Genomic DNA, 12,766 nt, shown 5'->3' on the forward strand with positions numbered 1-12,766 from the left:
AAATTTAAAATTTGAAATTTGAAATGAAGAATTAATAGACTGATAAGTGGTATGCATTAATTATGAGGTTTAATATGATGACACATGACAAAAGATAAATAAAATATGTATTAATTAGGAGGTCTAATAGGATGACACATGTCAAAAGAAGATTAAAACTATTTTTATTAGAATATGGATATATATATATATATATATATATATATATATATATAACTTGTTTACTTTGTTTTTTGTTAATAACTTCTAAATTTATATATTTTAAATTGATTAAAAATCTATCAATATGACACAGAATGAAAAACTCTTAGTTAGAATTTGTTAATTAACAAACTTAGTTTTTTAAAAAAACTTTTAATTTAAAAAGCTATTGCTATAAGTTTTCCATTTGTCACGATAGATATGCGTGTTTTGAATTTATGATTTTTAGTTATAACAGAAGTGAAAATATTTTGATACCACTGTGCCGTTTTTGGTATCAGTTGAGTTGCACTATATATGAACATAGTTTTTCTAGGTTTGTATATATTTAGAGAGATGTCATCATTGTATGTCTAATCATAGGCAAAAAAAGCCATAATGATGATACTGTAGCATGAAAAAAGTACTATAGATCTACACACAAACGTTTCACATTCTATCAAAGAAGTTTGCTAAATGAAGAACCTTTTTTCGACACCCGGAATTGATGCATAGAATATGGAGTCGCAGATCAAAATGGTGACTTCTCCTTTTTCTTTCTTATATACACGGGCTTTAATTAGTTAACATTTTTCATAATATGCTTGTGTTTCTTTGCAGCTGAGAGCTCTTCTGGAAGAAAGGTTTTTCAATTCTTGTTTAGTTCACCAAGAAGATAAAAAGAATGAAGAGAATAGCTTCTGTATGGATTGCTGTTTCAGTTTGTGCGTCCATTGCATGCCCCATCACATGTCTCACAGGATTTTACAGGTTTGTTCAATACTTCAATTTCTTTTTTGGATATCTGAGTAGTGTTTTAAGGTTAATTAAGCTCTTCATTTATACTTGTACGTGTGCTGTTCATCTTTAGATAAGGAGGTATATGTACAACGATGTTTTACGGTTGAAAGATGCACAGAAGATATATGATTGCTCTCTTATTCAAGTAAGTTTTAATCATCGATCAAGTGCTGTTGCCCAACATATAAATCTTCCAGTTCAAAACTGTTGTTAACTTTTCGTTGAAATAAAAGATTTAGCCACGGTTACAAAAATTAATCGAAATTAAATCGCTAAATATAATTATTATATATCTTATTTAAAATAAAATCAACCAATATAAATGCTTTGAATTGAACTTAAGAAAACACAAAAGCTATTAGCGTTTTGCATAAAAAGTACAGTAATTTACCCCGAAATTTGTGCTACTTGACTCTAATAATCTTTAATAGACACAAAAAATATTAATTAGAATTCAGAAATATATATATATATATATATAATTTAAGAGAAATTAAATTGCCTCCTACCTTTTATTCCTACAATTATTCCTACCCATTAAAATTATGACAAATCAACATTCAATTTAAATGTATTTGATATATTCCTAATATAGTGTTAATGATTTAGTTTAAAAAATATGGAAAGATGACACTTGTCATAATTTTATTGGGTAGGAACATTTGTAGGCATAAATAGTAGGAATCAATTTAATTTCTCATAATTTAAGCAGTGAGTGACTTGAAAAGTGCAAAAATAGATACGACTCCGATTTTTGTCCGACTACTTGAACTCAAATGTTCACCTATTCAGAGAGGCTAAAAAGGTTAATTAAGCCAGTGAGAGTGTGAGATCGATATTTTTTGGGTTGAATTTCTATAAGTGATATACCGTAATTATTTTAACTTGCATATACTTCTTGTTTATCAAAGCATATTAATGACTTGATTTGGATTTTTTTTTCTATCACGATATTTGGTTAATTTTCATTTTCTTCCTAACCCATTATATTTTGTAAAGGTTACTGATTTATAGCTAAAGTCAAATTGTTATTCAAAATTTCAAATTCCAGAGATTTTAGTCAAATTTTCGTATTTTCTTACGTCGGCTCAAGTTTAGTCCCGTGTTATTGGTTTCCAACCGTTTATATTTGTAAGTACGATTTTGTGGTAACATCAACAACAATGTTTTAAGTCCTATAAGCATGAAGTAAAGGGGATGCAGGATGAAAACAACCACCACGTGAGAATAGAGGCACCGCTTCCATTATTGATTTATAGTTTCAGAAAAAACACAATGATCATAAAAGGCTTACATGAAGCGTCAATGACAGCAGCACGAAAGTTACTAACAATAGTTCAAGAAAATGCCAAAAGAAGAAAGTTTATTAACAACACAATGATCATAAAAGGCTTACATTCTTCCCCTTATAAAGGCGGTATGACCAAAATTTCTGAAAATTAAAACTGAAAATAAAAATATCCATTTAAAATGAAATATCTAAATCGAAAGAGATTCGGGGGAAACTGAAAATTGAAGGTCTAAAAATTGAAATTTGACGATGATTGTCGTTTGAAGTTGGGGAAAACTAAAGATTGAAGCACCGAGTCGTTGAGAGATTTCCTTCCAGCTAAGTGAGGACCATGAAACTTTTGACATACCAAAAGTAATGTCCATTTTAAATTGACCATCTTTCCGTTCCTTTTATCGTTGTACAATTTAACGGACTCTCCTAAGTTCCATAGAATCCCCTCTTTTAATTAGTCATTTTTTAAAACACTAATTTATAGACATTAAAGCCCACAACACATGGAAATATAAATACAAGGACATAGGGTCTTTAATTTATATAATAGAAATTAAATTGATTCCTACTTTTTATGCTTACAAATGTTTCTACCTAATAAAATTATGATAAGTGTTATTATTCTATATATTTTTAACTAATTCATTAAGGCTTATATTAAAAATATATCAAATAAAATAAAATTAATTGATGATTTATCATAATTTTAGTGAGTAGAAATAATTGTAGGTATAAATAAGAGCGAAAAAGTTATTATATTATAACTATAAAAATAATAAAAGTACATTGAATATATTATGTATTCGTTTTAAAAATATATTATATAATGAAAATATCGTTGAATATTGAATAAAAATAATTAATAATCTATTAGTAAATGAATAACAAATATTTAAACCTAAATCATAATTAAGAGGGTAAAATAAAACATGGTAAGGAGAGAGAGGACAGATGGATAAAACATGAAAGAAAATATGTTTGACGACTCAGTATATATTAAATAGTCAATAAATAAATAAATTAAAAAAAAGAGCTATGTGTTGTCTTGTGGTGATATATTATTCAATTTGAAAGTCTGAAACTTTTTGGTTTCATTTAATAATTGTGATGTTTATTTTATCAGTTTATTGTGAGTAAATTATATGCCTTTGTTTTTATTTGTCAACAGTCGTACACGACAAACAGTGAGAAAGTTCTATTATTGCGCCCGAGGCAACGTGTGTCACCTCCGGTAAGAGGTTCCAGATGTACGTGTTTCGTCTGCAATCAGAGCATCAAGCCGTCCTTTGTTTATTGCTCAATGGTTTGCAAGGTCCCTCTTTAAATCTTATACACACATATACATATTGTTAATATATATATATATATCACATAGTCCCTTTGGGAGGCCCCCCTCTTTCTATAAAGCCCTTTTCTAAAATAAACCAATAACTCTACATCTACTATATTGTAATGAACTTTTTGTCCGAAGACTTGTGTTTTAACCTGTCTTTTCATCTGTTCCATTTTCTGGGTTGATGAGTTATATTCTTATTGGCTCACTGTGTCGTCTTTGTTGATAACAGTTTACTAATGAGACTGCATCGATCAGTGGTCAGAGAGTATACACCTACAGTTCAAGAAGTGTTGGGAGGAGATTCCTTATGCCTGGTTCTGTTTCAGAATGTCTTGTTTCATCCGTTGAAAGTTCAGTTGAAGAAAACGCAACCAATTATGAAAGCATGGCCTTTAAGCAAAATATATCAGCAACTACTTCAACAAGCAATGGCTTCACCAGAAAATTGCATGCCCGAAAATGTGTTCCTCAGCGTTCTCCACTTTTTTAATTTACTTGAGCACTTCTTCCTGAATCCGAGGATTTTGCTGCTGTTAAATTTTGCAAGTGTTGCATTTTCGTTGATGTGATGTGATGTGAAATGCTACACTTGCAAATATTATGTGTGCAAGAGTTACTTGACATATTATAATAGTTGCTTGTAATCTTCTAACGTTGCAAATAATAATATTGGATACATTCCATGTAACGAATGTCTACGGGGGTTGAAAACACCGGATACCGTTAGACTATAAGTCTTTTGGTTAAATTCAACTTTTAATTAAAATTTTAATAGTTTTTTTTTTTTTTTCAAATAGGTTTAATCATTACTTTCATCTGTCTAAAATCTAAAATATTCTATAAATTTCTCAGTTGAATGTGTAATGACAATATATAAGTATAATTTAATGAACTGTTCAATATAAATATATTTGGTTGTCTTCTAATAATTATTAACCTAGTAAAATATTAATAAAATATATTAATCAACAAGATACAATACTTATTTAAAAGTTTAATATAATTGGATAAATAAGTTAACATATTATTATATAAGGAGTCGCAAATATATGCATTGTATAAAAGTAAAATAAATATTTCGTATATTGAATGATAAAAAATAAAATTATTTTAATCGTGCATAATTTAGTTGTGCTTATTATCAATTAAATAATAACTAATCCTAAAAAAACTCCAATTAAAAATAATTTTGTTGTGCAAAATTGAATTTTCTCTATTCAGTGGATCCGATCTATTGAATTATAAGGAGTTTAACAAGTTTAACAGACTGTCATATTACTTGCATCCTATCTATTGAACTATAAGGAGGTAAATAGATTGTCACGTTACTGTCATATCAGCATTTTATTTTTTATTCAATTATATTCGTTAACATCTACACTTGATTAAACCCTATAAAGTTTAATGGATTTTCATATCATCATCATTACATTTATAAATATAATTATAAATTTAAAAATAAAGATGTAATAGTTAAAAAAAAACCAATACTTAAAAATACATTGATTAAAAATTACAAAACTTAAAACATTTTATATCTAAAAATACATCAATTAAAGAACACAAACCCTAAAAACACATTAATGCAAAAAACGATACATACAAATTATATTTTATCAAAATTAGTATTTATTAGATTTGTAACGGATATATTTTTCTAGTGGATTTTTATTTTTAAATATTTGATTTGATTTATTTATTTAAAAAAATATGACACCTAAAAATATGATACATCAAATTATATAATACCTAAAAATATGATTAATTTTATTTGTAGGTTTGCAAAAAAAAATATAGAAATCAAATATAAAAATAATAAGAAAATAAGATTAAATATTATTTGGTTTGAAAATTAATTGAAAAAGAAAAGTTTAAATCCATTGAACCCCTCAATAATCATATAATTTTTTCATTCAACTCTACTTCATAACATCATCTACACTCCATTCAACTTATATTCAATCATAATCATCCTCTATTCAACCCTGAGGTAGGAGTGCAAACCTGCCAAACTACTTATGAGCTACCTGAGATCGGTTCGTTAAAAGCTCGACTCGGAACCGATTTTAAACGAGCCTGTGACGAGCTCGAGCTTAATATTAACCTTGTTTATTAAACAAGCTCGAGCTCGAGCCTATGTTACTAAGCTCGATTAAGTTCGTGAGCCTAAACGAGCTTACATATATAATATAATTTAATAAATTTTATATATAAAAATAAAAGCATATTTGTGGAATTAAGGGTTTAGGGTATTTGTAAACGAGTTTTTTAACGAGCTCGAGCCGACCTTAAGCTTATTTAGATACTTAAGACAAAAAACGAGCCGGGCTTGAACCCGAGTTAAGCTTGTATAATTATTTTCGAGCTCAGTACAAGAAAGCTCAAATCGAACCGAGCTCGAGCCTCGTATAACATAAACGAACCTGAGCCAAACCTGGCTAAACTCGGGCTTAGTTCAGTTCATTTGCACCCCTACATGTAGGTCCGACCTGCGAGGTTGGGGGTTAAAAGAGACGTATTTTGCTCTTTTCTTTGAAATGACTAAGGTTTCGATTCCTAGCTTCCCTACTTTCTTTGTTATTTTTTATTAATTAGTTTCATAATATTTTTATACTTATTCTAATAAAAGAATAGATTTATTTTCCTTTTATCACGTGACATTCTCTTAGGATTTATAATTAACGTCATGTCACTTGTCAACCTATTGATCCTTGATTTAAAATTTCAAATTTTAAAATTTTCACTCTAATTACATTAAATTAGTTATATTAAAATAAAAATAAAAATTAATACATATTATAAGTTAATATAATTTCATGTATTTATTTATATCAACGATTATAATTTTTATATAACTAAAAGAATATCTTTTAATTAATAATTTGATTAAAAAGCTTTATTAATAATTTTAAATTTTTACTATGAAAACTTAATTAATTTTGTAACCATGGTTCACGGGTTATAAACTAATATAATATATATCAGTTTACGTAAATGTTTACCAAAATGTCTTGTAGTTCATATGGCTAAAACATAAGATGTTTACTCTCACCTTCAAAATTATAAAATTTCGCTTACTTTTTGAGTTATTTTATTTGACAAGTTTTCTGAAACGGCTTAATTGTGTTTTTAATTACTCGACTTGTCATAGTATTTATAAGCTATGTTTATGTATAAAAAAAATATTTTTAGGGATCATTTTATTTTACGCACGTTACCCTCAAAATTATCATACTAATTCTGACATTTTTTTCGTTTTTTAAAAATATATTCCTAATACAAAAATTGACAACTATAATGGTGAGAACATGGTTTCGAAAATCTCATCCTTTTATTAAGGGTGTTGCTAATAAAAGATCCTATAATCATTTTTTTAAAAAATCAATCTATAATCAACTTCTTCTAATCATTTTTTTCGGAACCAATGTAATTTCAACCAATAAAAATATTTCAAATATTAATTAGGGTTGTGTAAATGGTAAAATAGGGTATCTTTTTAGCCAACCCCTGGATGTTGCTAATAAGACACCCTATAATTATTTTTTTAAAAACTCAAACATTAATTAAGGTTGTGTAAATGGTAAATAGTGTATCTTTTTAACCAACCCCTTTTATTAGTCATTAATTTTCTAAATGAAAAAGTGGGTTTGGGTTACATAACTAGTTACTTAAGTTTAACATTTTACAATTTTAAAATTTTATTATCCAAAAATATTCGTTCACATTAGAATTAATCCGAAGGAAGATCTTTATTGCGATCTTAGGATTCTGAATACGATCTTTATATCTTAACGCAATTCGTTCCAACTTTTTAGTCTTATAAAATAACTGAGCCTTAAGAATTCATTTGTTCAATTTCAAAGCGAGCATCCAAATTACAACAAGTTTGAAAAGAATCATCAATTCATCTTAAATTATATAGAGCATACTTATTTGTGATCATTTGTCATATGTTGTTAGTTATACGTAATCACATCGATATTGTCTCTTTTTATACTTAAGATGTTTTATTTATAAAATTTAGACTTTATTGCGACAAAAATTATGGATCATGCTTAAGTATTTATAGTTAATTCCACTATTGACGTTTTAATCAAAATCAAGTTATGATATATACTGCATAACACAGATCTTTCGAGTAAATTTTAATATGAGTTCATTTTAGTATCATTTTTTTTATCCTTTTACAATCTTATGATTTTGCGAAACAAAAAACAATATTTGGTAAGCTCGTCTTAACTATATTATATATATAAAAAGGCAACCTCAGTGGATTTGCACCCTCATTTTTCGTAAATGATATATATATATATATATATATATATATATATATATATATATATATATATATATATATATATATATATATATATATATATATATATATATATATATATATATATATATATATCTTTTAAAACACTTTGTGAAACAACATTTTCAATCCTTTTAACATTATAAAATGTCATTTTAAACCCCTTTTACTTTGTATAGTGTCATATTCACCTTTTTATTTTCTAAATTTTCTTTTTTACCCACGTAATATATATATATATATATATATATATACTATCTTATAAATTTTTTTTTTAACTATTTCTAAAAATAGATTGATTATAATAATAATATTTTTTAAGACGTTCAAATGATGAAACTAATAGTACAAGTAACCATTAATAAAATATAGATGTGGAGATCTCAATATTTTTAATTTTTGCAACATTTTGCAAGTGTTATGATAAATATTTGTAATTACTTTGTGGTAGTGTTCGGAATTGTTTATTTGAAGTAGCTATTGACTGATTACGGTTTGACATCGATAAAAAAGTTTTTAGTGATTGGATAAAAAGATTTTATAAGCACTTATTGACTTAAATAAGAAGTTTTAGATAAGTTGCTTCTTACTTACGGTTCCATCTCGTTGAGCGTCTGAATACGTCGAGCTCTGGCAACAAGATAAAACATGGCTTGCGCAACGACGCAGGTCATGTTATGGGACAGGGCATAACTGTCCATAGCCTCCATATCAACAATAGTGGCAGGAGTAAATGCATGTCAAGCAAACTCTAAAGCATTAGCACGAACGGAGAGACGGGACTCATTATGAAGATTCCAAGTGGGGATAAAAGGAGAAGGTCCTGAAGAACCTCCACCTAAGTCTTTGATGGGAGAAACAACGGTGGGATCCAGGTCACGAAGATCCTTTGAAGGAGAAGAAATGGTAGAAATAAGGGGAACAACTGAAGCAGGAACTACGGGCTGTTTATGCGCCCCATCAACCCCTTCAGACTGTTGAACATCATCATCAGGGATAACAACAACGGGTGCCGGTAACGAAGAGATCGAGCTTAGAAGGCACGAGAAGCTATGCCTGGTTTGAACTCGCTTGGCAACATTAGGTGCACTGCTCATAGTCTCGCCCATGGCCAGAATGGCCTTCTGCTTGGCTTGCAGTCGCTGAACATCAGCAATGACGCCATCTTTGTTGTCTTCGTCACCCTCGGTGTAAGTAGTATGAACACCACCTAAAGGCATGACGGAGGAAAGTAGGCGAACTGCAAGGGGATCCACCCCGGAAGATGGCAGATCCTCACTTGTTGACGCAGGAGTAGGCATAGCAGCAGTAAGAGCAAGCTGGTCCAAACGACGAAAAGGGGGGGGGGAGATGATCGACTAAATCCACTTCCCGATACTCCAATTTACCCCTGTAGCGTTTTCGAAGCACCTCATCCATAGACAAAGGAGACTCGTTACATGGGAAATTTAAGGCATTGAGGATAATCAAAAAGGGAAAATTTTCAGATAATAAAACCCTAACATTGATAAACAAAGCAAGAACACAGACACTTACCATCCACGACGAAGAAGAAAACTGCCATTTTACCGCGATGTCTCCAAGACGGGATCATTCCTACACCGGAGTGAAGGGCCTCAGAATAGTCCTCGGGGGATACTTGAATGTTCTTTGAGAACATTAGCCACGCCCTGGTTATGGGGAAAGAGTTTGGAGATAGTATCAACAAAAGTGTTGGCACGGTAGCGTCTGCTACCCACCAAGCCCCGATTAACACAAAATCACCTATCTTGCCAGCTTTTGGGCGTTCAGCCATCAGGCACTAAGGTATGTCCTCCTCGACGAACGGAAAATGTGAACTTATCACCGGTGCAAAAAAAGCGGAAAAAGTATCTAAACACAAAATAATCAGGAAGATAACCGTTAGCCCGACAGATCATCTCAAAAGCAACAACCTTGTTTACAACATTGGGTGTTTGCATTTAAATGCTGGAACCGTATTTCTGGAGCACCTCCTTTTAGAAATCAATCAAGGGAAGACGAAGCCTGGCATCTAGGGTTTTCTGGTAGATTCCGACTTTTCCGGGAGGGTGGAGTATAGAAGAACCTGGTGAAGGAAACTCCAAACCATCAAGAGAATTAAGGCCATAAGTGGTTTCGAGATATGAGTACTCATAAACAGAGGGCACAATGCTTGGGGGATTCTCCATGAAAAGAAAGGAAAGAAAATGGAGTTGAGAAAGAAGGATAGAAAGAAAGAGGAAAATGTAGATAAGAAGGCATGATAAGTACTCCTATAAGAAAACGGAAAGGATGGGATGTTCAAAATGTCTGACACGCTGACGTAACTGCTAGCCATCATGAGTGGTCACTTCGCCATTAAAACCGGAACGGCGAACGAGCAGGGAAGCACACGTGTAAAGTAACCAAGCCCATAACATCATATCTAGCAGTACAACGCTATGGCTACTGGATTGGGGGACTTGATGACGTGCCTAATTCTGCACGGAAGAGTCACACCTGTCCAAGATACCTGGCGCCCCGACCAAGCCAAGAGGAGCGGGCTCAGCGCCCGCCAGCGCCCCTATGAGCAGGGCGCCCCGGAGAAAGGCTCACGCCCGCCAGAGACACTCCCAGTGTCAAGACAAAGGATACGGTAAAGCGACAAGGCAGAGGGTCAGAGTAATACCGCCAGAGCCAATGGTAGTAGTCTGACATAAAAAGGCGCACAACCCTCTAATCAGCGCCTCTGACCTTGTCCCCTAAAATCGATCCTATCCCGTACGGACAAGCAAGATCGCTAGGTATGAAAGGGCGCACTTAGGAGCCTTAAAGGTAAGCCATCTTCTCTAAGAGCAATCTCCTTGAGAAACACCTAAAACCCCATCTTACTTGACTGTCGGAGCGTTCTTCCGGGAGTCTCCTCCCGTGAAATGGCTGACGGCTGTTCTTTCGTGTGGCCTTGAAGATACCTCCTAACACCATACCGGAGATCAAGTAGAAGGTCAAGATCAAGGTCGCATAAATGTACATAATCTATTGCCAAATTAATATTCATAATTGAACATTTATACAAAAACTCATAATTAGTCATGTTAATACATGTTTACTTATGAAAAGTTATACAAAAGACATAAATTAAAAAATATACACCAAATTAATGTCCATAATTGAACATTCATATTCGTATATGTTCATCAGTGAACATTCACACAAAATCATACATGTTCATACAAAATCACAAATGTTCTTACAAAATCATGCATGTTCATAACTAACCATTTATACAAACTCGAACATGTTCTATATTCTACATTTGTTACATTTCTAACATTTATACAAAATCACACATGTTCATAACTGAACGTTAATATTCATATGTGTTAATAATTGAACATTTATATCAAATCATACATGTTAATAACTGAAAAGAGGAGGTTTTCTTTAGCTATTTGATCTTGTTCGTGTGACCTCTTGATTGTAATTAAAACCTTTTCTCCAACCATCCATGATCACTACACCTGAAACACGAGATGCGTTCAAACAATAATGTTAAAATTTCAACAAATGATGACTCTATTACTCAATTTCAATATATATTCACTTGTGAACATATGTACATGAATGAACAAATGTCCACGAATGAACAATATTCAATACATATTCACTTGTGACTATAAAGATTACTAAAAATTGAAAATTTTCAGTAAGAATGAATAAAAAATGAAAAGAAAATACAAACTCACAATAGATTCATGTTCTTGAGATCTCCCAAATAAGTAGGAATCTCCATATTGACATTGTTTTCAAAAACCCCAAAATATGTTCTGAACATATAACGTGCATCCATGAACATTTAAGAGTAGATAAGAATATGCAATCAAATTGAAGGATTTACCTGATGCCAAATTGAAGTATTTGTCTATTATCATATTGGAGTAGGGTTTTGGTCTTTGCAAGGTAGAAGGATCCACTAGAGAGAAACAATTTATCTTATGGAATAAAAGGAAATCGATTGAGCACAACACCAATCAACTTGTCTGTTGCCTTATCAACCTTCTTTACCCATTTCCAAAACATATCCTTCACTATGTCCATCGTCTCTGATCAAATACACTAACATATGTCCGAACATCAAGACATCATAATCGGTTACTCAATAGCAGGTGGAAACAACGCTTGTGGTCATGAACCAACGAGAATCGAGGTTTAGTTTCATCGATAGGCGGTGACAGCGGTGGAGTTTAAGGTGTCCGATTTAAGATTTTTGGTAGGGAGGGTAACAAGGGATGTTTTTAAGATTTCACTGTTTCTTTTTGGAACGATGATGGAAGGCTCTCACTAACCCTAAATCAAGTGGCTACTAGAGGGATGCAAACATTCCCACAACTTAGAAAATCAAGATCTTTCATGCTCTGATCTTTGGGAATCTCAATTATTAGGGACGAAACAAAAAGGAAGGGTTCAGTGAGTGTTGGTATTGGATGATTCGGGAGGAACCAGCAGTGTGAAATAATAGAGAGCATGAAGGGTTATAAATTTAGTTAATTTCTTACTTTTATTTTCCTTTTTAAGGCATTTAACGTTTGACTTAATTGAAAAAAAAACTTATTATTCCTATTATATATGTGATTCAATATATAATGGTGTATGATATTATTATGATCCTTAATATTCTAATCCATCGATATAATAATCTTATAGTTATAGATGTGGTTCTATGGTTTATACTTGGTTCTACATCTCTCTCTCTCTCTCTCTCACTCTCTCTCTCTCTCTTTATATATATATATATATATATATATATATATCTTTACTATCTTATGAAAGAAATCTAACTATTTCTAAAAATAGATTGAATATAATAATT

At 31.3% G+C, this 12,766-nt stretch overlaps 1 protein-coding gene across 1 annotated transcript; it reads left to right on the forward strand.

The window, feature by feature from the left end:
• The first annotated feature begins 614 nt into the window (after positions 1-614).
• LOC145033364 (protein RGF1 INDUCIBLE TRANSCRIPTION FACTOR 1-like) lies at positions 615-4,313 on the forward strand. Its single transcript, XM_078982006.1, has 5 exons — positions 615-720; positions 802-951; positions 1,052-1,126; positions 3,435-3,578; positions 3,832-4,313. The coding sequence occupies exons 1-5, from the start codon at positions 700-702 to the stop codon at positions 4,090-4,092; spliced, it is 651 nt and encodes a 216-aa protein (XP_078838132.1). The 5' UTR covers positions 615-699; the 3' UTR covers positions 4,093-4,313.
• Positions 4,314-12,766: the final 8,453 nt, after the last annotated feature.

Source organism: Lactuca saligna, chromosome 3, assembly GCF_052625555.1.
Source record: "Lactuca saligna cultivar CGN05327 chromosome 3, ASM5262555v1, whole genome shotgun sequence".
NCBI lineage: Eukaryota > Viridiplantae > Streptophyta > Magnoliopsida > Asterales > Asteraceae > Lactuca > Lactuca saligna.

Excerpts from the sequence above, each read along its gene's own strand:
- LOC145033364 (XM_078982006.1), top strand. The coding sequence starts at position 700 with ATGGAGTCGCAGATCAAAATG. Across the intron at positions 721-801 it reads TGGAGTCGCAGATCAAAATG|CTGAGAGCTCTTCTGGAAGA; the intron begins GTGACTTCTCCT and ends GTTTCTTTGCAG. Across the intron at positions 3,579-3,831 it reads ATTGCTCAATGGTTTGCAAG|TTTACTAATGAGACTGCATC; the intron begins GTCCCTCTTTAA and ends TGTTGATAACAG.